The sequence below is a fragment of the Canis lupus genome, chromosome 14 (genome assembly GCF_011100685.1).
Source record: "Canis lupus familiaris isolate Mischka breed German Shepherd chromosome 14, alternate assembly UU_Cfam_GSD_1.0, whole genome shotgun sequence".
NCBI lineage: Eukaryota > Metazoa > Chordata > Mammalia > Carnivora > Canidae > Canis > Canis lupus.
This window is the reverse complement of record NC_049235.1, coordinates 15122622-15147549: the sequence shown is the minus strand read 5'-3', so window position 1 is coordinate 15147549 and position 24928 is coordinate 15122622. Positions and strand designations below refer to the sequence as shown.

The 24928-nt window shown below is 36.1% G+C and overlaps 1 protein-coding gene across 1 annotated transcript in view; it reads right to left on the bottom strand.

Moving 5' to 3' along the window:
• ZNF804B (zinc finger protein 804B) overlaps positions 1 to 24928 on the bottom strand; it is a 494306-nt gene that overhangs the window by 73109 nt on the left and 396269 nt on the right. The window contains exon 2 of the mRNA XM_038556731.1: positions 21318 to 21461. Within this exon, the coding sequence (XP_038412659.1) occupies positions 21318 to 21461 (144 nt within the window). The remainder of the gene's footprint in view (positions 1 to 21317; positions 21462 to 24928) is intronic.

The following is a 24928-nucleotide window of genomic DNA, read 5'->3' as shown; positions in this document are numbered from 1 at the left end:
GAGTCAGATTTAAAAGTAGACGTGTGGTTCTGGAATGAATAAGTCACAGCAAAAAAAGGCACAGCATAAGGAATATAGTCAATAATATTGTAATAGTGCTGTATGGTAACAGATGGCAGCTACACTTGAGGTGAGCATAGCATAATGTATGAGCTTGTCAAATCACTGTGTTGTTTACCTGAAACTAATGTAACGCTGTGTGTCATCTATGCTCAAATTAAAATATTTCTAGAAATAGATATGTGATTCCCAATGAAAGATTCAGAAAGAAAGTAGCTTCACAGAGTGGTTTTGATTCCAAATATTTAATTTTTTTATTTTTAATAAATAAGTACCCCCCACTACATACTTGTTCCATGTGCAAATATGTTGTAAAAAGTGTTAAAAGAAAACCATTTCATTTCAGTTCAGGCAATTGTTTCATTCTTCAAAAACACAGTTTGGCTCAAATTAAAATCCATCAGGTTTTTCCTGTGCAAGAAGAAATCATTTGATATCCACAACTGCTTTTTAAAAGACTGCCCTAAAGAATAGGTGGCTGTCACTGTTATATTATGGTCAATTAAGTCATTTTTCCCATTATACGTCTTGATCAAGAATGTTTTTGTAAAGGGCAGCTTTTACACAGCTCAAATTATGCATATCAGCTTACTCAGAATTGAATCTCAAATGCATTTCAGTTTCCTTAATGATGCATAGAACATATGCACTTTCATAAAGTCTGAAGATCACTCAAAATTTCAATACAGATTAACCTCATATTTATCACCATTACTTTATGAGAAAATCTCTTTTTGTTTACATCCCTTCAGCTTAATCTATGAAGACTTGGTTATGAACTAAGAAATTAAAGCTCATAGTACTATTCTGTCTGCTAGTGCTTATTCAAGTTTTATACCTCAAAAGTCTTTAAGATTCAGACTCCTATATTTCTCTAGACAGGTAAGGTACCAATTTATAATAGAGTGAAGAAAGTTTTGATTATCTTTTTAATTTTTAATTTGTCATTTGATGAAATTTGATGAGCTGGAACAGTGAAACCCCTAATAGAAAACAGGAAAACAAGGATTTTATTATACATATATGTTTTTTAAAGTTTTATTATAAACATAGTTATTTGTTGGGTCAAACAGTACACTGAGCAACTTTATGACGGTATTTAATTTCATAGAAATCCTATGAAGTAGGTATCATTTACTGCTCAAAGAGGCTATTAGATCTAGAGTTAGAGCTTAGTCTGATTATGAGTCCTTAATTACTCTGGGCAGAGGTCATAATAAATTTAATATACTTCTTCCCATTGGGCTGATTAAATTAAACAAAAAAGGATTTTTTGTTTAATTTTAAAAAAGAAGAAGAAAGAACAAGAAAAAGGATTAGTACCAAATAATAAATCGAGACAAAAGGAATAATTTTAAGTTTATACACTTCAACCCTTAATGAGTTTACATAGGCAGACCTCTGGATATATTACTAGTGCTTCCAGACCAGAACAATAAAGTGAATATTGCAATCAAGTGAGTCAAATGGATTTTTTTGGTTTCTAAGTGCAAGCAAAAGCTATGTTTATACTATACCTTAATTTAAAAATACTTTTTTTGCTAAAAATACTAACCTTCTTCTGGGCTTTCAGTGCTACAATCTTTTTGCTGGTGGAGGTTATGGCCCTCATGTTGATGGCTGCTAACTGATCAGGGGGATGGTTGCTGAACACTCGAGTGTCTATGGCAATTTCTTAAAATAAGACAACAGAAGAGTTTCCCCTATTGACTTATTTCTTTCATGAATGATTTTTCTCTAGTATGAGATGCTGTTTGATGGCATTTGACCCCCTAGTAGGACGTCTTTCAAAATTGGGGTTGATCCTCACAAGGCCTGCCACTGCTTGATCAACTAAGTTTATGTAATATTCAAAATCTTTTGCTGTCATTTCCACAATCTTCACAGCATCTTCACGAGGAGTAGATTTCATCTCAACAAACTACTTTCTCTGCTCATCTGTTCAAATTTTATCATGACATTGCATGAGCTCAGTCACACCTTAGGGGCTCCACTCCCATTCTAGTCCTCTGGCTCTGGCCACCACAGGTTCAGGTCACTCCCTCCACTGAAGTCTTGATCCCCTCAAAGTCATGCCAGACAGTTGGTATCAACTTCTCCCACACTCCTGTTCATGTTGAGAGTTTGACCTCTTCCCACAAATTACTGATATTCTTCATGGTGTATGGAATGGTGAATCCTTTCCAGAAGGTTTTCAATTTACTTTTCCTGGATCCATCAGAGAAATCAGTAGTTCTAGCAGCTCCCATCTTATGAAAAGTACTTCTCAAATAATAAGCCTTGAAATGCAGAAAGCTCCTTGATCCATGGGTGGATAGGTGTGTTAGCAGTTATGTCAAGAGGCAGGAAAACAACATTCATCTCACTGTCCATCTCTATCAGAGTTCTATCCGAGTTCTCGTGTGACCTGGTATATTGTCAATGAGCAATAATCATTTGAAAGAAATCTTGTTTTCTGAGCAGTAGGACTCAACAGTGGCCTTAACCTATTCAGTAAACCATGTTGTAAGAAAGATGTGCTATCACCCAGGGTTTTTGTTATGTATAGATAACTGGAAAAGTAGGTTTACAATAATTCTTGAGGGTCCTAGGATTTTGGAATGGTAACTGAGCATTGGCTTTAGCTTAAAGTCACCAGCTGTATTAGCCCCTAACAAGAGAATCAGCTTGTTTTTTGAAGTTTAGGCCAGGAATTGACCTCTCCCCCATAGTTAAAAAACATCCTAACTGGCATCTTCTTCCAATAGAAGGCTGTACTGTCTACACTGAAAATCTGTTTATCGGAGATCTGATAACTTGTTGCAGCATATACATCAACATTTGATGCTTCACCTTACACTTTCATTTAAAGAGTTAACTTTAATCACCTGAACCAAACTCTGCTAGTTTCCAACTTTTCTTCTGCAACTTCCTGACCCTCTTCACTTTTCACAAAATTGAAGAGTTAGGGCCTTGCTCTGGATTAGGCTTTGGCCTAATATTTGAGAATGTTGTGGCCAGTTTGGTCTTCTATTCACACTACTAATTCTTTCTCCATATCAGCAATCAAGATGTTTGGTTTTCTCATCATTTGTGTGTTCACTGAAGAGGTACTTTTAACTTCCCTCGAGAACTTTTCCTTTGCATTCACAATTTGGCTCACTGTTTAGTGCAAGAGACCTAGCTTTCAGCTTATCCTGGCTTTGAACATGCCTTCCTCACTAAAGTTAATAATTTCCAGCTTTTGATTTAAAGCGAGTGAGGGATGTATGACTCTTCCTTTCACTTGAACACCTAGAGGCCATTGTAGTGTTATTAATTGCCCTACTCCAATATAGTTGTGCCTCAGGGAATAAGAGAGCCCAAAGGAGAGGGAGAGGGATGGGGAAATGGCCAGTCCCTGGAACAGTAAGAATACAGATAACATTTATTTATTAAGTTCACTATATAGTTGTGGTTCACGGTGCCCCAAAACAGTATGACAGTAACCTCAAATATCACTGATCACAAGCTATCATAAGAAATATAATAATGGAAAATCTTGAACTATTGCAAGAATTACCAAAATCTGACACAGATACACACACATGTGTGCATATGCTGTTGGAAAAATGGCACCACTAAACTGCCCAACACAGGGTAGTCACAAACCTTCATTTGTAAAAAAAAAAAAAAAAAAAAAAAAAAAAAAAAAATGCAGCATCTGTGAAAGACAATAAAGTGAAGCACAATAGAACATATTATGCCCACCTTTAATAATTCCATTTTGAGAACAAGCTCATTATATTTTCGAGGTATGTGTTTAAGAGTTTATTTGGGGATATAAGCCAGAAAGCTATATTACTTGTTTTAAAATTTTTTTAAATTATTTACTGAGATGACTTTATGGCTATGTCAAAGATGAGGCTGCTTTTTCCCAAACAGGTATGAACTCATTTTTAACAGCTCTCTGTCTAAAATTAATAGAGTCGTACTCCAGGATAAAATGTTAATGCTTTTATTCTCTGCACTGGAGTAGATACAAAACTACTTCTTATGAAAAATCCTGGCTCTGTTTTTCAAGTGTTCTTCCAACCTAACCTTCAACAGAAGCCCATCTCCACAATGAGACAGGCATACGTTAGCTTTCCCTCTTTCATCATAAGAATAAAGCACAGAGGTATGTCTTTAATCTGCATATGAAGTGGTTACATTGATACTTACCAAGAAATCCTCAGATTCCTGGATGTGCAATACTTACCAAAAGAGGATTTCACTATGCATTTATTTTTTCTGCCTAGAATTACTTTGTAAATCATACAACCACATGTTCATTGGTCATTCCATAGAATTAACTTTAAGAAAGCCAACACTGTAGTTAGTCTAAGCATTCATGATTAGTGAAAAATCTTTTAGAAAAAAGGGATTACCAAATTTGTGAGCATAGGGTTTTTTTTCACAATATTCTTTTATTATCCCTTTTAAAAAATATTTTATTTATTTATTTATTTGAGAGAGAGAGAGAAAGAGAGAGAGCATGAACTGGGGGAAGAGGAAAAAGGGAAGGTAGAAGCAGGGTCTCTGCTGAGCAGGAAGCCCAATGTGCAGCTCAATCCCAGGAGCTTAATTGACTAAGCCACCCATGTGTCCCCTTTATTAACTTTTTAATATCCATGGAATCAGTAGTAATGGGTGCTCTTTCAGTTTTAATATTAGTAATTTGTGTCTTCTGTCTCTTTTTTATTAGCCTAACTAAAGTTCAATCAATATATTGATCTTTTTCCAGAACAAGCTTTAGATTTTACTAACTTTCTCTATTGTTTTCCTGTTTATAATTTCATTGATTTCTGCTCTAATTTTTATTTCTTCTCTTCTGTTTGTTTGGGGCTTAATATGTTCTTTTTTCTATAGTTTCCTAGAGTAGAAGCTTAGATTATTAATTTTAAGTCTTTCTTCTCTTCTAATATAATATTCAACAATATAAAACGTTTTGTAACTCCATTTTGGTTGCATCCCACAAATTTTGATAAATCCTATTATGTTTTCGTTTAGTTCAAAATATTTTAACATTTTTTGCAAGACTTTCTTCTTGTACTCATATTATTTAGAAGTGTGTTGTTTAATCTCCAGTTATGTGGAGGTTTCCAACTATCTCTCCATTATTGATTTCTGGTTTAATATCATTTGGTCTGAAAAAAATTTGTATGATTTCTATTTTTTAAAATTTGGATATTTTTAATGACCAGAATATGCTCCACTTAGGTGAATGCTTCACATGAGCTTAAAAAGAATGTCAACTAATCAAGTTGACTGGTGGTATTTTTCAGTTCAACTACATTCTTAATTGATTTTCTGCTCGCGGGATATGTCAATTACTAACAGAGAAGTGTTGGTCTCTTCAAGTTAATAGCAGATTTATTTATTTCTCCTTGCTTTTCTTCCAAATTTGTCTCACAGCTTTTGATGATCTGTTGTTAGGCACATACACATAAAGTATTGTTATGTCTTCTTGATGATTTAACCTCTTTACCATTAGGTAATGCTGTTTTTATCCCTGATAATTTCCCTTACTTTGAAGTCAGCTTTGTCTAAAATAAATATAGCTACTCCAGCTTCCTTTTGATTAATGTTAGCATAGTATATATTTCTCCATTACTTTACTTTCAAACTATATGTGTCTTTATATTTAAGGTAAGCCTTCTAAACAACATGTAATTGGGTCTCTCTTTTTTCAAAAAATGAATTCTGACAATCTGTTTTTTTAATTGGGGAATTTAGACCATCTGTATTTTGAGTGATTATTGATATAGTTGGATTAACATCTGCCATGCTTGTTAATGTCTGCTATTCATTGCTCTTGTTCTTTGCTTATTTTTTGGTTTTGTCTTCCAGTTTATTTCTGCCTTCACTGTTTCAGTTGCATATTTTACAGGATTCTATTGTTTCTCCTCTCTTAGCATATCAGTTATTCTTTTCTACTCCTTTTAGCAGTGGCCCTTGATTTTCCAAAAAATTTACAACTAATCCAAGTCTTGTCTCACACAGCACTGCAGCATTTCATGGACAGTGCAAGTATCTTATGATACAGTGTTTCCCATCCCTCCTTCCTGTTTCTTAACAGTATTGCTGGCACTATGTCTCTTATCCATAAGCTATAATCATTGAATACATCGCTGACATTATTTGGAACAAACGGTTATGTTACATCCGTTAAGAACAAGAAAAATATAACTATTTTATCTTCATTATTTCTTCTCTAATGCTCTTCCTTTTTTAATGTAGATGGAGTTTCTGATATATACATATTTTTTTCTTTCTTTCTTTCTTTTTCTTTCTTTCTTCTTTCTTTCTTTCTTTCTTTCTTTCTTTCTTTCTTTCTTTCTTCTTTCTGTAGAATTTCTCTTAACAATTCTTTTAAGGCAGATCTACTGGTGACAAATTTCCTCAATTTTTGTTTGTCTAAGAAAGTATTCATTTATTTCCTCTTTGTCTGATTTTCTACAGTTTGAATATGATAGACGTAGGTATCAATTTTTGTATTTTCTCTAAGATTCTGATTAGTGTCTCTGAGCTTCCTGTATCTGTAATTTATTGTCCATAACTAATTTTGAAAAATTCTTAGTGAGGATTATTTCAGATTTTCCTTTTCTTTCTTTCTTTCTTTCTTTCTTTCTTTCTTTCTTTCTTTCTTTCTTTTCTTTCTTTCTTTCTTCTCTTTCTTCTTTTTCTTTCTTCTGAATCTGGTAATACCATTACATGGGTTTTATATCTTTTGTAATTTTCCTACAATTTTTGGATAATCTTTTTCATTATTTTTTTTCTCTTTTCCTTTCAGTTTTAGAAGTTTTAACAGGCATCTTTTTAAGTTCACTGATTCTTTCCTTAGCTCTGTCCAATCTGCTGATAAGTCTCTCAAAGGCATTCTTCTATTCTGTTGTAGTTTAAAAATTATTATTACTTTTATTTTTTCTTTTTATTATTTTTTAAAGATTTTATTTATTTATTCATGAGAGATACACAGAGAGAGAGAGAGAGAGGCAGAGACACAGGCAGAGGGAGAAGCAGGCTCCATGCAAGGAGCCCGACGTGGAACTCCATCCTGGGTCTCCAGGATCAGGCCCTGGGCTGAAGGTGTCGCTACACTGCTGAGCCACCTGGGCTGCCCTATTATTATTTTTAACATTTCCTTTGCTTCTTTATTAGTTTCCTTCCCTCTGCTTACATTACCTTTCTGTTCTTGTATATTGTCTACTTTTTCCATTAAAGCCATTAGCATATTAATCATATTTGTTTTAAATTTTTAGTCTGATAATGCCAACATTTCTGCCATATTTGAGTGTTATTTGAATTCTTGTTCTGTCTCTTCAAATTGTGTTTTTTGTTATTTATTATATCTTGCAATTACTTTCTTGAAAGCCAGACATGATGTACTGGGTAGGTGAAACTGAAGTAAATATGCCATTAGTGTGAGGTTTTATGTATACACAGCTAGATATTGGGCTATTTCCTTTTCTTGAAACTGTAATTTCATCAGAGGCTAAAATTTCATCTGGTGCCCATGTATTTATCTCCTCTGTTGACTTTGGGTTTTTCTACAGGCTTCTTAAATAAGATTGAAGACATGCCATTCTTTCTGTCGTATTCCTCTACCATTCTGCAGGAACCCTACTGATGTGGTGTAAGGTGTTGGCTGGAGAAAGCCAAGTGTTCTGTAGTCCTATGACTAGGTCTCAGCCTTTAGTGACCTGTTGGGCTATGACTGTCTCAAGTGCTTCTCTGGGCTGGCCTCTTCCTCCCTCACCACCCTTATTGAGACAGAAAGGGGGAGATGGGTATTTCTCTTCCCTGATGTTGGAAAACTGTTTTCTTCCTGAGGGTATGTCTTGCTAAGAAGCCTGAAATGCTCTGACACCTTTTTAAATGGCTTTGTTTCTTCTGCTGCCTGAAGCAGAAGGGAATTTTTTTTCTCTCATCTTCACTTTAAGAACAAGATGGGTTTCCCAGAGGTAAAATTTATAAAAAGCCTGGTGGCCTGCTTGAGACAGCCCTCTCCTGCCAAATTTTTACCTCGAAGTTATCCACACTGAGCCTCCTGCAATTCCTCGATTATAGGTTAGGTTTCCATACACTGCTACAGATGCCCTCAAAATTCCCACACTTCAGCTTTGCTAAGTTGTAATTTCCTGTATCCACCTGTCCAGTTTGGAGGAAAACAATTTGTTCTATAACCTCAGTTCTCTGGTGGGTCTAAAGAGAATTGTTGGTTTTTCAGTTTGCTTAATTTTTGTCTGCTTATGTGGATGGGAGTGAGAACTTCCAAATTCTGTACATAATTCTGTAGGATGTTAGAAACTGGAAGTGTTTACTTATTTTTACATTTATAAAATACACAGAGCCTAGCACAAGTGATTTTTGAACAAATGACTGGAAGAGTGACTAATGAATGAATTACATATCTGACATAATTACATGGAAATAAGAAAGAAATGATTAATCAAAACTGATTTATACATCATGCATTACTTTCCAGGCTCTGGCCTTATCATCAACATTTGTGGAGAGAAGTTCTGGCTTGACCTACAGCTCTGCAATATTTTGGCTACTTAATTTTAATGGGTATAATTTTATCACTTATATTACCAGATTAATTTATATATTTATCATTTAAACGATCAGATTAATTTATTAATATATATGTATGTAACCCAATAATTTATTTATTAAATATTTTATTTATTTATTCATGAGACAAGGCAGACTGACTGCTGAGTGAGGACTAGCGGACATTAATCCAGCAAACTTTTGCTAGAGAAGTAAAACTGGAAAAGTAAAGGTTGGGACTTGAAATAAGAAAACCAGTTAAAGTTTACAAAAGAGCAGACAGGCCAGCATGTCCCCTAGCCTACTCTGGCAGAAAATTGAGGCTTGCTCTCTGGAGATACCGAACCAGGTAGGATTTAGACTTAGGAACATCTGATACAGCTTAGGGCTAAGCTATAAAACCATTTAAAATAAGCAGATTAAGTGAAAATTTGCATACAAGTGAGATTTCAAATTTCTTTTCTGTTCACAACTTCCAAAAGCTTCACAGATATTGACACTTGGAGGTCACTCAATGAAAAAAAATATATATATTACTACCCTATCACATCATACTGAAGGTTGCCTCCCTCCAAACTCAACCCATACACGTAAACTTTCCAATCAAATTTTTGGTCCCTCAGTTATAAATGAGAATGTCAGGTAAACAGCTGGGTACTTCAAAATATTTGAGGAATGCCTCTAGTGTGTGAACTGTAGATCAAACCAAATGAGTACTTGCTTGCTCTCTCTCTGTCTCACACTATTTCCCCACAAATACACACACATACAATATGAAATAATGTTCACTTGGGAAACTGGAAGATGGAATTGTGCAAATCTCCCATAATGTTTACATAAACATGAAGGTACTGAAAATGGTAAGAAAAATAAGGAACTTGGAAAACTCATGCTGGAATTCTCATATCAAAATAAGAGAATCGTGGAAGAGAAGAAAGAGAGCAGATGAGGAAATTATCCAATACAGTATTTAAAAATTCCCAAAACAAATGACATGACTTTTCTTTTTTTTTTTTTTTTTTTTTTATTTATTTATGATAGTCACACAGAGAGAGGGAGAGAGAGGCAGAGACACAGGCAGAGGGAGAAGCAGGCTCCACGCAGGGAGCCCGACGCGGGATTCGATCCTGAGTCTCCAGGATCGTGCCCTGGGCCAAAGGCAGGCGCCAAACCACTGCGCCACCCAGGGATCCCAATGACATGACTTTTCTAATTGAAATATTCCATGGGATGCCCTGCACAGTATTGAAAAGTGACTCATATCAAAGCAGGTCATTGCAGGATGTTAGCATATTAAGTCTTTGGCACAGTGTGCATGGCCTTAATTCCCAGACCTGACATGTAATATTCCCTCTGGCTGGAATATTGTCCCTCAGATAAAACAATAGTTCCCTGTATGTTCTGAGTTTTACCTATTATCACCTTTTATTTTTTAAGATTTTTATTTATTCATGAGCGACACACAGAGAGAGGCAGAGACACAGGCCCAAGGAGAAGCAGGGTTCCTGTAGGGAGCCTGATGGGGAACTCAATTCCAGGACCCTGGGATCATGCCCTGAGCTGAAGGCAGATGCTCAACCACTGAGCCACCCAGGTGCCCTATTATCGTCTTTTAATTAAGGTCTTCACCCTTAATGAAACTCTAAATTAAAATTCTATTTTCCCAGAGCATTCCCTACATGCTATACTCTTATTTTCCCCCATAGCACCTATGACTATCCAGTGCCCTATTTATTTTATTACTTCTCTCTCCCTTTTCTGTGTTCCTGCATGAACTATGATGTCAGCTCCACAAGGATGGAGATGATTGGAGAGTTTCTCACTGTATCCCCAGTATGTGGAACAGTGTCTGGCCCATAGCTGGCAGTAAATAAATGTTTGTTGTGAGAAGAAATGATGGCGAGACACATCTAAAAGTTTTCAGAAAAAAATGATTAGGACTCAAAATGAGATATAACTTTTCAATAGCAAGATTAAAAGCTGAAAACTGTTTGAAAAATAAATTAAGTATGAGAGGAGAATAAACACATTTGAATTTACTGATAGACATGGACCCCCAATTTTTAACATGTGTATAGGAAGCTGTGGAGACTAGGTTCCACAGGGAGGAGGAAATAAGATATGGGAAGTCATGAGTTCAAGGATATGAGAAATAAGCAATCTTGGAAAGAAGCAAAAGCAGTCACAGGATGATGATAAGAAGTACGATAGCTGTGCAGCAAGAGTAGAGCACAATCTAGCCCGACTAGAGCCAAAAGACAGAGGACTCTACCACACATTTCTCTAAAATAAGAAGGGGGAAGAAATCAAAACAGAATTGACCTATTGCCGCATATATCTGATGTTATTTGTTAAGACTTTGTTATTAATATGGTAGATAGTTCAGAGATAAATTAGTAATAGGCAGTTGTATAAAACTGAGCAAATCTAAGAGTTAGGCAATTTCTAACTCCACGGGAAAAAAAAATGTACAATAAAGAAAACATAATCATAAAGTAATCACAGCACCTAAGAAGCTCAGATGAAAAAACAATTTACAAGTCACCACGATATAAATTTGGAATATTGACTTAACAACACAATAGAATATAAATCTTTATGGACTGAAAAGATATAAATGAAAATGTATGAAAGCAGAACAGTATATATAACACAATCACATTTTATGTTTATGTTTTATACAAGTTTATGATTTGATGTAAATGTTTAGAGACTCCTCTAAAAAGATACGGACCAAACTGCTACTATATACTTTTACTCATTGTTCTATATGTCTGCGTTCTTTAATTTTTGTGTTTTTTGTTTGGTGGTTCATTTTGTTTTGTTTTGTTTTGTTTTTTAAGATTTATTCATTTATTTTAGAGAGAGAGAGAGAGAGAGAGCAAACCAGGGAGAGGGACATAGGGAAAAGGAGAGAGAATCTTAAGCAGATTCCATGCTGAGCGTGAAACGCAACATGAGGCTTGATCTCACAACCCCGAGATTACATCCTGAGTCGAAACTAAGAATCAGATGCTTAAATGACTGTACCACTCAGGCATCCCTCTTTAATTTTTTATATAAAGTGGCATTCAGGGGCACCTGGGTGGCTCAGTCAGTTTAGCATCTGCTCCAGTCATGAAATTGGGGGTCCTGGGATGGAGCCCCACATTGGGTTCCCTGCTCAGTGGGGAGTCTGCATCTCCCTCTGCCTCTGCCCCTTCCCCCTGCTCCTACTCTCTCTCTCTCTCAAATAAATAAATATTTAAAACAATTCTTAAAAATATAAATAAACAAGTATTCAAGTATTCATTTTAATAATTAAATTTTGTGTAAAATATAGATCCAAACACAATTTTAATTTTTACACAGTAGTCCCATTTATATGTGTCATAATTTGGTCTCTCAGGGTTTTTGTTTTTTCATCTTATGTTTAGAATGCTTCTAGTATTTTTCTCTTTTAAATATCCTTATACACAAATCTTGCAATTCATTTGATTATTTTCCTAGAATACATGCCAGATGGAATTGTTGATAGAAAATTCCCATTTTAAAGCTTTTGATAAATAATCCAAACTGAACATCAAAAGACTGAAACACTTCATATCCTCACAAGGATTGTTTGACAGTGTTTATTTTCTCACATCTTGTCAACATTGGATAGTAACATTCTTTTATCATATTTGACATACTTAAAAAAAACTCTCCAAGTTTGTATTTAGTTGATTATTAGTGATGTAGAGCATGTGTTCGTGTGTTTCAAGCCACTGACAATCTTTCAATGCACTCCTCTCACTTTCTCTCCTTGTCACTGCTGTAATGGCTCTGATCATCTCTCTTGGGCTTTTGGGCTCATATCTGATCACAGAGCCAAGTTCTCTCCTTGTGTACCATCTCTTGAACTACTTCTAGATTTATTTTTCTAAATCACAAATCTGAGCATATCATTTGCTTGCTTGAAGGCTAGCAATTTTCTACAATTAAAGTCTAAAATTCTTAAAAGGGGTACACCGCATCAACATTTACATGAGCTCAAATATTTTCTAAATTATTAAAAGGGGTTTTTCATGACAATTTTTCTTCAATAATCACAAAGAACTTGGGTTTAGGGGGTCCCCTCTTGTTTACAGCAACATTCACTGTCTCTACTTAAGAAGAGATTAAGGAGTGACATCACCAAGATGGCAATTAAAGGTGTTCCTAATTTCACTCCCCTTCACAAGAACAGTTAACAACTATTTAAAAACACGATACCACAAAGATAATTCTAGGAAATGGGAGTGAACATGAAGCACCCCCCCACACCTCAGAGACCAAGGTAGACCACACTGGAAGGGAAAGAGAAGCAGCTACACCTTGACAATATGTCTCTCCCCCAGGCCAGTGAAGTACCGTGTGGAGAGATCTCCCCTGAGTCTCTGGATCCTTCAGAGGGGAAAAAAGAGAATCTAGAGGCGGACAACCACCATCCACAGCATGTTTTGTCACTTGTGAGAGCCCCAACTCTGATCTGGCCCTACAGGTACTGCAGGGGAATCTGTGGGCTCAGCTATTGGGAATGTGCCTGTGAAGAAAAGGAAGAAGGGGCTTGCAACAACCAGCACAGAAATCTTGGTGGACTGAGTTGATATGGCAAAGGAGTAACCCAAACCAGGGGCTATCCTCATTTGCAGAAGCATATCAACGGTATACTTTGGCCAGGGAACTCTGTGGAGTGCTAGTCTCCCTGATTTGGATCCTCAAAAGGAGGAGTTTTGCTGGTCCTAGAGCCTCGTTTGCTTGATCCAAGCAGGGAGCTGAGTCATAGCCCTACCGTTTATGGAGAGTGTTTCCAGGCTACATCTGACCCCAATGGCTGGCTGTAACTCCTGGATGCTGTGCAGCCCAGAGGTGCTTGAATAGAGGTGCATGGACAGAATGGATTACCCTCAGATAAAGCCAGTACAGGGCATAGAGGGTTTCTGTGCAACACAAAGACAGAGGAATTTTTTCATAGCCAAGGCTAAAGTTAGCCCAAACTTGTTCAAGAAATTGAGAGTTGCCTGGAGCATCCCTTCCCTGCCACCCAGACAAGGGAGCTGAGACACAATTCTACCTGTTAGAAGAAAACAGGAGTAAAGCTCCTTGACGTGGCTTTTGGCAATGAATTCTTTGCTATGACACTGAAAACACAAGCAGCAAAATAAAATTAAACAAGTGGGACTAAATGAAACCAAAATACTTCTGCACAGCAAAAGAAACCACCAACAAACTGAAAAGAATGGGAATGGGAAAAAATATTTGCAAACTATGTCTCTGATAAAGTTAATATCCACAATATATGAGGAAGTCATACAACTCAAGAGCAAAAGAGCCCAAGTAAATCAATTAAAAAATGGGCCACAGACCTGAACAGACCTTTTTCCAAAGAATGTATATAAAAGGTCAATAGTACAAAATAAAGATACTCAGCATTCCTAGACCTTAGGGAAATGCAGATTAAAACCACAATAAGATACCATCTTATGCCTGTTAAAATGCCCATCATCAAAAAGACAAGAGTTAATAAATGCTGGTGTAGATCTGAAGAAAAGAGAACCTGTGTGCACAGTTGGTGGAACTGTAAACTGTTATAGCCACTAAAGAAAATAATGTGAAGGTTCCTCAAAAATTAAAAATAGAAGTACCATACGATCCAATAATTCCATTTCTGGCAATAATACATTCAAAAAACACAAAAAGTCAAAAGATAGCTGCACCTCTATGTTCATAGAATCATTATTTGCAATAACCAAGACATAGATACAACTTAAATATCCATGGGCATTAAACAATAGAATAGTATTCAGTCACAAAAATGAGAAAATCCTACCACTTGTGATGTGGATGAGACTTAAAAGTATATACTAGGTGAAATAAGGCAGAAAAAGACAAAGTTGTAGGATCTCACTTAAATGTTAAGTCTTAAAAACAAACAAAATAACCTTATAGAAAAAGGCATCAGAGTTGTGGTTACCAAATGTGGAGTGGAGGGAGGGGGAATTGGAGGAAGATGGTCAAAAGGTACAAAATTCCAGTTATAAGATAAATAATTACTAGAAATGTAATGTACATAATAACTATAGCTAACCTTGCTATAGGATGCACAGAAAAGTTGTTAAGAGAGTAAATCCTAGGAGTTCTCATCATAAAGAGAATTTTTTTCTTTTATAATTATTTCATAATATATGTCAATCAAACCATCATGCTATACACTTTAAATCTACACATTAATATATGTCAGTTATTTCTCAATAACACTAGTAGTAATTAATCAATGGTGGATGAATATACTGACGTAAGACAGAGTAGCACGGTCACTTATAGAAACTTACTTCTTTGGTTACTTATTCTTTTAAAAACTATTCATGGAGTCATTACTATGTGCCAGACATAGCTCTACACTTTACAGAGACAGGGATACATGACCAATAGAACTGATAGTACCCTGTTACTCTCCTTGTGGAACTAATGGCAGGAAAGAGGGGAGAGGATAAAAAAAAATCAAAAAGAAAAAAAAAACTGTTTTACAGAGTAATAAGCAATGGTGTGCTGCTATACCAACACTCTGGAAAAAATCAAACAAAACCTAACATGTCCTGTTTATAGTGCTTGTGGATGTCCCACCACAAACCATGGTTGATTTCAAGCTACCGATGGTTTAAGAAGCAGTTCACAGAATTCTTATATATTGAACAAATGGCTCTGGAGAGCCAGCATAAGCGGAGTCTGCCCACCACTGGTAGTGAGATTTGGAGAAATGACAACTGTCCACTTGAGGTAGAGCAGAAAGGAGACATCCCCTGGAGAAAGTGACACTGAGCTACACCACAAATGAAGAGGAGAGCCAAAAAGTTGAGTGTCAGATGGCAGAACATTACAGAGAGATCTCCGTAATGCCTTAGAGCAAGAAAGCACTTGGCACATGTGAGATACAGAAAGAGCCAGAATATAGATTTTTAATTTATTTTTCAGTCAGGAGACAACCTTAAGATCAAAAAGCCTCTTAGCCAGGGTGACAGCAGTATTTCAGGAGAGCTAAATTAGGAGTCAGAAGCTAAGATTAGCTTTGGGTCGTTTGTCCTTTTTTTTGCAAATGAAAGTTCCAAATTCTGCTGAGTGATTCCAGGGGGTGGGGGTGGGGGCAGTGAGGAATATACATATACTAGAAAGCTGGGTTTATAGAACGCAAAATGCAAACAGAGATAAATAGTATTTTATTATACCAACGTATATGTTTCTGAGAATTTCCGTTTCAGATACCTGAGGTTACACTTCTTCAATCTTGCTGACCCTACAAACTAACTAGACCTTGAAGTTTTGTTGTCACATTAAGAGGACTGGTAACTGAAACATACTATGCTGAAATATATTATCAGGCTAATTTGGGCAGTATCTGGAGAAAATATAAATCAAATTGTAGAAACCAAGCATGGGGTAATTGGATTGAATTTGTTTAGCAGTTTTGGATGTCTTTTCCTCTTGGAGACAAGACTGCAAAGATGATTCTGTTCTGTTCTTTTATCCTGAGCAGGTAGGTTTGGGGAGAATCCAAAACAATATTTTAAGAATAAATCAGTTGGAGTTCAAATTCAGGTTTGACAAGTGAACAGCTCCTCCTGAGTGAAAACAAATCCAATTGTGAAGCAAACGAAGATTAGGAGGATTAAATGTCACATGTGGAGGATCTAAAAGTGGATTTGTTTTTTATTATTGAAGATATTTTTATGGGTTATTTGTATGGGGATCAGGCTCCTTTGTTTTATCTAAGTTGAGATGAGCCAGGATGTCTCTGGGGCAGGAGAGATTTTTGCTGCCTGTGAGGATGTGTGGTTTTCATTTCAATATTATACACTATGACTCACCATCTTGAGAAAGGAATTATGACTTGTGGATAGTCTCACAAGGAGTTGTTATTAGCATGTTAGCTTTGTTAATAGTTATACTGCTGTCTTCATTCAAGTGACTGTAATTTGTATATATATTCAAATTGCTTCAGTAGTAATGCTCAACATTTACACGGAATTATAAGTAGTTCAAAGCAATAGCTAAAACAATTGAGTTATTCCCAAAAACATGAGTTATGTAGAGAATTGGGTTGTCAAAGCTAGAAATTAATTTTTTTCCTTGTTGAATAAATATAAAAAATTCAGCCTTTTTTACTGATAAGCTACCTTTCCTACCAATAATACCTAAGAAAAAGGTTTTAATTTTATTTATCAAATTATAGAAAAATAATATTAAATACCCAATGAAATTAATCTAAAGCTATGAATCTCAGACTATTTTACTTTATTCTTTAAAGATATGTATTGACTTACTTCTCTAGAATTACAGTATATCTCTGAATAATATAATCTTTGTAATAAAATAACACATGATACTGCTATTTAGATACAAGACAATACAAAAGCTTTAGAAATCACTTATTAAACTGAAGGATTCTAAATAATTATAAGAATTCAGATTTCCTCATTTCCAATTCTATGCTATTCTGTTAATGAATAGCAGGATTAATTTTATGTGAATTTAGATTCACTTCGAAGTATGCCGAAAAGACCATCTTGGAAGTTCAACAGAAGAGGCCAGATATTTTGTCTGAACACACATGGAAAATAAAATTATAGAAGCTATTCATATTACTCAGGCCAAAAAATACTCTCAGCCAAATCTCACCACTATCATTATAATCATCATCACAATCAAGAAGAGCCCTTACTGAAGCAAGAACCAAATAGACATATTTAGCTTTGGAATTTGGGGGGGAAAAAAAGACTTGCATGTTTTACTTTAGTGCATACTTCCTTTTTCTGTATATAAAATTCAGTTTCATTTAAAAGGGAAATTGTAAACTCAGCTTCATTTAAAATTCAAGTTATTGTCAAAATTTTAGGCTAAAAAGAAATCTTTAGATAAAAGTATTTCAACATTACCCAAGAAAGCAGTCTTCCAAGATCTACAGCAAATTTAATTATTCCATTGTTTTCCAAAGTGGGCAGCTTGGACAACATTCTGCACAGTGTTAATAGGTTTTGATCAAAGGGAATCTAGGAAATGCTGTTAAATCAGCTTATTATGAGATTTCAGCTCTTTGAATATCCAGATATAAATTGTCAATCCATGTGTTAAATACGCAGGAGTATATGTTGAAATACAGCCACGAGATGGGAGGGCATCCCAGGCAGAGGGAAGATTATGAGCCAAAATGAGCAGGTGGAAAAGCATAAGGCATCTTTTGAGAAACTGTAGGGAAATTCTGGAGTTGCAGGAGATAAATCTGGAAATGGAAGCAAGAGCCAGACCGTGGACATTTTGAATTGACAGACTAAGTAGCTCAGACTCTTGAAAAAGTCAGTCATCACCCATTGAATGTGGTAGTTTAAGATTAATTTGGCCATAAATGGATAGCCTGGTTTGGAGGAGGGAAAATACTGGAGGTTGGGAGTCCAGTTCAAAGCCCCTAGCAGATTCAAGAGTGAGATTAAACATGAATGGTGGAAAGAGATTGCAAAGTGAAGAATGAGAGCAAGATCTATTGCAAAAGAAGAATGAGAGAAATGAGATACAGTTTCAAAGAGTTTTAGAGAGCTCCTCAGGATAGTGACGGTGACTGTAGTAGCCATAGTGAATCTTTTGCAGTGTATTGGTCATGCTTTATAACTGCCACATGTCCTAATATAGGCTTTCTTTTTTTTTTCTTTTTTTAAAGATTTTATTTATTTATCTGAGAGAGAGTGTGAGCAAGAGAGAGAAAGAGAGCACAAGCTGGGGAAGAGTCAGAGGAAGAGGGAGAGTCATACTCCTTATTGAGTAGGGACCCTGAAAGGAGGCTTGATCTTAGGACCCTGGGAACATGACCTGAGCCCATAGGCAGATGCCTAACTGACTGAACCACCCAGATGCCCTGGATAGAGGTTTTCTATTGGACAGGATCAACCATTCTTAACTACATGGTTAATTTCAATTCATTCTTTAGGAATCCAGCTCACCTCTCATCTTTTCTTTCTTAAATCAGTTTTACATGTTCTCTTGGTATCTTAAGTATATAATTTCTAGAACACTTAAATCAATGTATTTTGAAGAAGGATTGAGGAAAGGTTGCTTTTTCATCATGTTGGGAAGCCAGTGGAAATAAGACTGAAGAAACTAATAAAAAGGGAAATGGATCAGGCGGGTTTCAGAGTACCAGGGAGGCTGTAGCATGCCGATTGGCTGTGCAGAATTCATCCTCTTCCTAGTCCAAATACTTTGGACGGTTTTGAAAAGATGCCCAGGCTCTCTTATTTCCTCGTCTTAGATTCTTGTGTTTCCACAATCAGAGATTCCATCCCATCTTCACCCTGTTTTAACATCTGCTTATGCATGTTTAAAGCATAGATCAAGTGTAGCTATCCCATGAAAACCTTCTCTGGTTACTTGTTTCTCTAAATTTCCAGTATTTATAGATATAGTATCTATATATACCATCTACACTATCTGTATACTATATATGATAGAGAGATAGATGATAGATGATAGAGAGAGAGAGAGAGAGATACTGGGGATATATGATGTGTGTGTGTGTGTGTGTGTGTGTGTGTGTGTGTATAGCCTATCTATACTATATATATAGATCCTGGAGATATATATAGATATAGATATATAATATACAGCCTAAAGACCACCTACATAAAATCCTCAGGGAGTGATGCTTATGGGGAATTTCTCTTTATACACATTTTTATCTAGGAAATGGCGAAAGGATGATAGAATTAGAATAATCATTTTACAACTCCAAATGAAGTAAGGGATTTAAACAAATGATCATCTATGGCTACAAAACCATTTGTGGAAAAACATAAGTGATATACTTAATGATAGATGGATCAAACTGGTGGCATCTAAACCCATTTCTCAAACAGTCATAAAAATAGAGACAACCAGATATCATATGCCTCTTTATGGAAGGATACAATATGCCTTGTGATATATTTTTGCCAAGAAAAAAATATGAACTGGAATTTGTTCAGCTCCGTGTAACAGTCAGTTTAAAAGAAAGAAGACAGAAAAAAAAAAGACAGCACTGGATTGCATTCAGCAAAATCCTGAATATGTCCAGTTATTTCAGCAGATAAATTGCAAGAGGTCAAATGTAAAGAAGGAATGATAAACCTACAGTCTAAATATATATTTAGAAAAACTTCAAAAGACATGTCAACCAAAAGTATGGATGTTTGTGGATCCTGATTTCAAAAAACCTAAACTTAAAAATCATTTATGAGACAACTAAAGAAACAAGATCACTAACTGGTATTAAGATACAACTGTTACTTTTTAGGATGGTAATGGCCATGTTGCGTAAGCACTGTTCTCCATCTTGAAATACTTTCAGATGTAATATGATATCTGGAATTTGCTTCAAAATCATATATGGTGGTGGTGGGTGGGGGTCGATGAGGGGTGGTAGTAGAAAGGAAACGAGGTCAGAGCTGGAGTTAGGTGGTAGCCACATAGTTTAGTTTTAAATATTTTTGAAAATTTCCATTTTATATCATTTTAAAATGCAAGTTCCTGGGGCCAACTCAGAACTGCTGAATTACAATACTCGAAGGAGAGTCTGGGAATCTGCATTATTAAGTTCCAAAGTGATTATGATGCACACTAAGATTTGGGAATCACAGTTCTAAAACAGTTTATCCCATGTTTTTTGCTCTTGTCTGAGAAATACAGTCAAGTATAGATACATGCCACATCTTCAAAGATAGAAATTGATGCCTTCCATCTCTCAAGGCCAAATATTTTGGATGTGCTCAGTAAATACTGGCAATGTTAGTCAAAATATTTATTGTTGTTTACTCTGAATAAATATTTTAGGTCTAGATTACACAAGTCTTACCCACAGATTCCAAGATATCAGGTCCATTTGGCATCAGGAAAATGCACCTCCTCACAGCTGTCAGCAATAATCCTCTGGCCAAGTGGGATTTCTTTCTTAGTATTTAACACTCCCAATTCCTAAATGGCCAATATCTCCAAGCCTCATGCAACAAAGATAAAATCTAACAGGATAAGAATAACAGCCTCCTCTTTCACGGAGAGATGGAAATAGAGAATATTAGCAGCTGTGTATAGAATATCTAAACTGATAATGTATATATATGACCTTTGAAGAAAAAGAAATGCAACGTTCCTATCTGAATTACCTCTCAATTTAACTGCCGGAGTTTTTGGTTGTTTTTTCATTTGCAGTGCTTCATCTGTTAGGTAACCACTTTAACTCTTATAAGAGGGTATTCTTTGGAGAATATAACCTTTTATTAAGAATTATTTTCCCCACAGTCCTAGGATTTGCTAAACCCCAGAAATTTTGAAAGAACCTTATAATAGATTCTGTCCAGTGTTCTGGTTCTGCTGCTGACTAGTTAGGTGGTTTTAAATATGACATATTTTTACTGGGTTCTGGTTTCCCCATATGTATAATTATCAAATAAATATCAGTTTACTTTTAGATAATCTTTAAATTCACCTACAGTTTTATGATACTTCTAGGAAAAAAATATTTCACCTGGCATTTAAACAGAAAAAAACCTTTCCAGAGAAATAAATAAATAAAATGGTTTCACCTTAGTATCTTAGATGACAATAAATAAAGCCAAATGCATACATTCTCTTCTGAAGGTATAAATCTAGGAATGAGAAGAACTTTTCTCATTTTGGCTTACCTGCTTATGAGCATGATCATAAGAATTAATATGATTGTCAAACTCCTGGTGCTTGTGATACTGCTTGTCACATAATTCACAGTAAAAGTTTGCCTTTACATCTTCCAGGGCCTTTGCTGTGGACTTCTCCTTTTCTGGAAAATCCTTTAAAGAAGGAAGAAATGTTGGTTATATTTCCCTCTAATAGCATAACCAGATCTCATATTAATCAAGTTGTTATTTAATTTTACTATGACTGAAAGAGTATGGTGAGGCTCATTAGTTTTTTGGAAATTCATGGCACTATGGATATCACTTTCAGCACCACCTTATTCCTAACTTATCAACAAACACATAATGAACTCTCGAAGAAGAAGCCCACAACTGGAGCCCCTAGATGGCTCAGTTGGTTAAGCAGCTGACTCTTGGTTTTAGCTTAGGTCATAATCTCATGGTCATGGGTTCAAGCCCTATGTGGGGCTCCCTGCTCAGTGGAAAGAATGCTTAAAGAGACTCTCCCTCTGCTCCTCCCCCAACTCACATGCTTATGCTCTCTCCCTCTTTCTCTCTCTAAAATAAATAAATAAATCTTAAAAAAAGAAGAAGAAGCCCACTGCTGCAGTCTGGTCATTCTCTTTCTTGCCATCCATTTTCAGGTTGTGGTTCCACTGACTCAGCACCATTTCCTCTGCCAATCCAATGATCAATCTCAAACACAAACCTCCACTGTCTTCTTGAAACAGCCATTACTACAAGATCTCTTTACTATAATAATTAATTGAGACATTGATTACATTCTGTTATATCCTTCATCTAGTACTTCCTGTATTTTAGCCTCACTGAAATTGGCAGTGTTGGACTTACTATTCTCAGCACATAATGCCTATTCCCACCTTGTTAAACTGGTGAACTCCTACTCCTTTCCCAACACCCAGCTCTTTGTCCCCTCTGGAATGCTTTCCAATGACTTTATCAGGAAGACAAAGCCTGCATTTCATTGCTTGCTACCAAACACATCTATGACCATTCCTAAGCATTTCTTCTGACATTATCCTGTATATTTCTGTGTTTCCCATAATGTCATGTTCAGTCAACTGATCTAACTACTTCATACAGTCTCTGTGGGTGACCTTCATTCACTCTATAGCTAAGGCCTTATTTATCTGTAGTCTCTAACTCCAAGATAAGCTTCTTCTACAAGCATCAGTATGTGCTAGACACAGACAATGGGTTTACCACATGTTTTTCAAAACTATTACCTTAGCTCCCTTGTTAATAAACAGCTGTGCTTTACCATCCCCCTTAAGGCTAATCCTCTTAATGTACCATGCAAACTCTTTCCTACCTAATCAGTGTCATATTGTATCAAGCCATGCTCCTATATTACCCCCTTTAATTCTATCACCAGACATGTCACATATATTAAATGATCTGTTTTCATGTCTAAGCTCATAAATCCTTTGAGGGCAGGAACTATTTTATTCAGTTTTGTGTACACAATGCCAAACATATTGTTTAGCCCAGAGTTACCTATTTAATATGTATTACATAAAATAATGGATAATGGTGGCTTGTATGTTCATGCCTCCCATCATTCTGCAAGTTTCTCATTATCCCAGTGCCTAAATAAGTGAATGACTGGCATATAGATGATATCAATTAAATATGCATAAAGAATGAATGGACAAAATAAAGGATGGATTTTAGTCCTATTTCTCTAAAATGACTAATCCTTCATAGAAAGAAATCAGACCATAAACCTAAATCACAGGGCCATTGCTAACCAGATAAGAAAGCAAGCCAGGGAATATAGGCAGAATATCAAAGGTTTGGGTGAAATGATGGAGCCATAAATTTGGACATGAGCACATAATGATGCAAACTCAAATATAAGATGCTAATACACATGGCACAAAAGCAGGAAGGACATGAATACCATTAGCAAACAACAAAACTAGACCAAATATCTAGATTGTCTATCTAAAAGAATTAAAGTAGGAATCTGGTTATATTATAGACTGATGGGGACATAAAAACTGACAGGATATAACCAGTAATGAGAATGCAGACTTCAATTTCAGGACAAAAACCCAGTTGCTCAAAAAATTGAAAAAATGGCTTGCTAATGTAGTCACTTGAGAGTTGAGGCAGAAGTACAGCATTGAGGCAGAGCTAAATCTTTTGAACTGATAACCTTACAATAAGGAGAAACCATTATTTCCCTTTCCATATTTTTCACTAGGAATTTTTTTTACATGTCCTTTATATGTTGGGTATACTTTTAAGGATGGGATTGGGACTAGGGACTACTAGGGCTTACAGTTTTTCTTTCTTTATTATAACACTAGAATAACAGCCTTAGAGAAGTGGCCATGTGTCTTGGACGTTGAGCACCTGCCTGTGCCTCTGTGCTCAACAGTGCCTCAGCTTCATTAACTGGAGATAGGGTGGCAACTGAGATTTCAGAGTGGCTAAAAATATACTTTATATTATTCCAGAATATGTAGAGGGTTTTATAACAATAGCTCAATGACTAGGGGTGAGGCTTCTTCATTTACTCTTGGTGTCTTCATCTAAACAGCATTTATTTCTAAGATAACCTTTAATTATGACATTAAATGAATTTCAGTGTAAAATTTTGTAATCATAAGAGAGTTTTGTCAACCTTTTAGCCATTTCCTGTGAATGTTTACAGTTATCAGATTAAATTATATACTCCATTTCTTAATTCATCTTTCTGCCAGGAAATGATACTATTCCCATTCTCCTTCCTTCTAAGGGATTAATGAGATTCCCAAGGGCATATTCTAGTCCTCTTAATAAGAGATGAGGAATACACACATGAGCTGTAAAGGCCATTAGTGAAGCATACATACAGAGTTTACAACCCAGTGTGCCTATCAAATCCAGAAGTAAGAGCATAAACTTAATGGCAGGTGACTGGGGGGTCAGAAATAGGGAAGCTGAGACATGAGATTAGGAGGATATAAGCCATGAGTCGGGTAGGGCTAGAGGAATCACAGAGGAGAAAAAAAAAAAGCTTCCTTAAGCATCTTTGGCAAAACTGAAAACTGATGTTGGAACTAGAGCTGAATTTTAGTAAAAGATCTGTAATCCAGTGGCCCAGGATATGACCCAGTGTGAGGTGGGCCTGTCTTCAAGTGTGGAGTTGAACTGCCCATGGAGATTGAGCTGAGTTGGTTTAGTTGTATGTACCAGAAGGCTGGAGGATAAGGCTCAGACTAGCAGACCTGTAGGGAAGGTGTAGTCTAAGTCAACCATTTAGACAAGGCAATTTATGCTTAGTGATTTCTTTTTTTTTTTTAATTTTTTATTTATTTATGATAGTCACACAGAGAGAGAGAGAGAGAGGCAGAGACATAGGCAGAGGGAGAAGCAGGCTCCATGCCGGGAGCCTGAGGTGGGATTCGATCCCGGGTCTCCAGGATCGCGCCCTGGTCCAAAGGCAGGCGCTAAACCGCTGCGCCACCCAGGGATCCCTATGCTTAGTGATTTCATGAGTTCTATCAAATCAGGCAATGTAAAGCAGGGCACACTTTCCACTGTGCCATGCTGCTTCATCCATCCAACCATTCATTCATCCATCTGTCTAACCACACACTCATCCAACT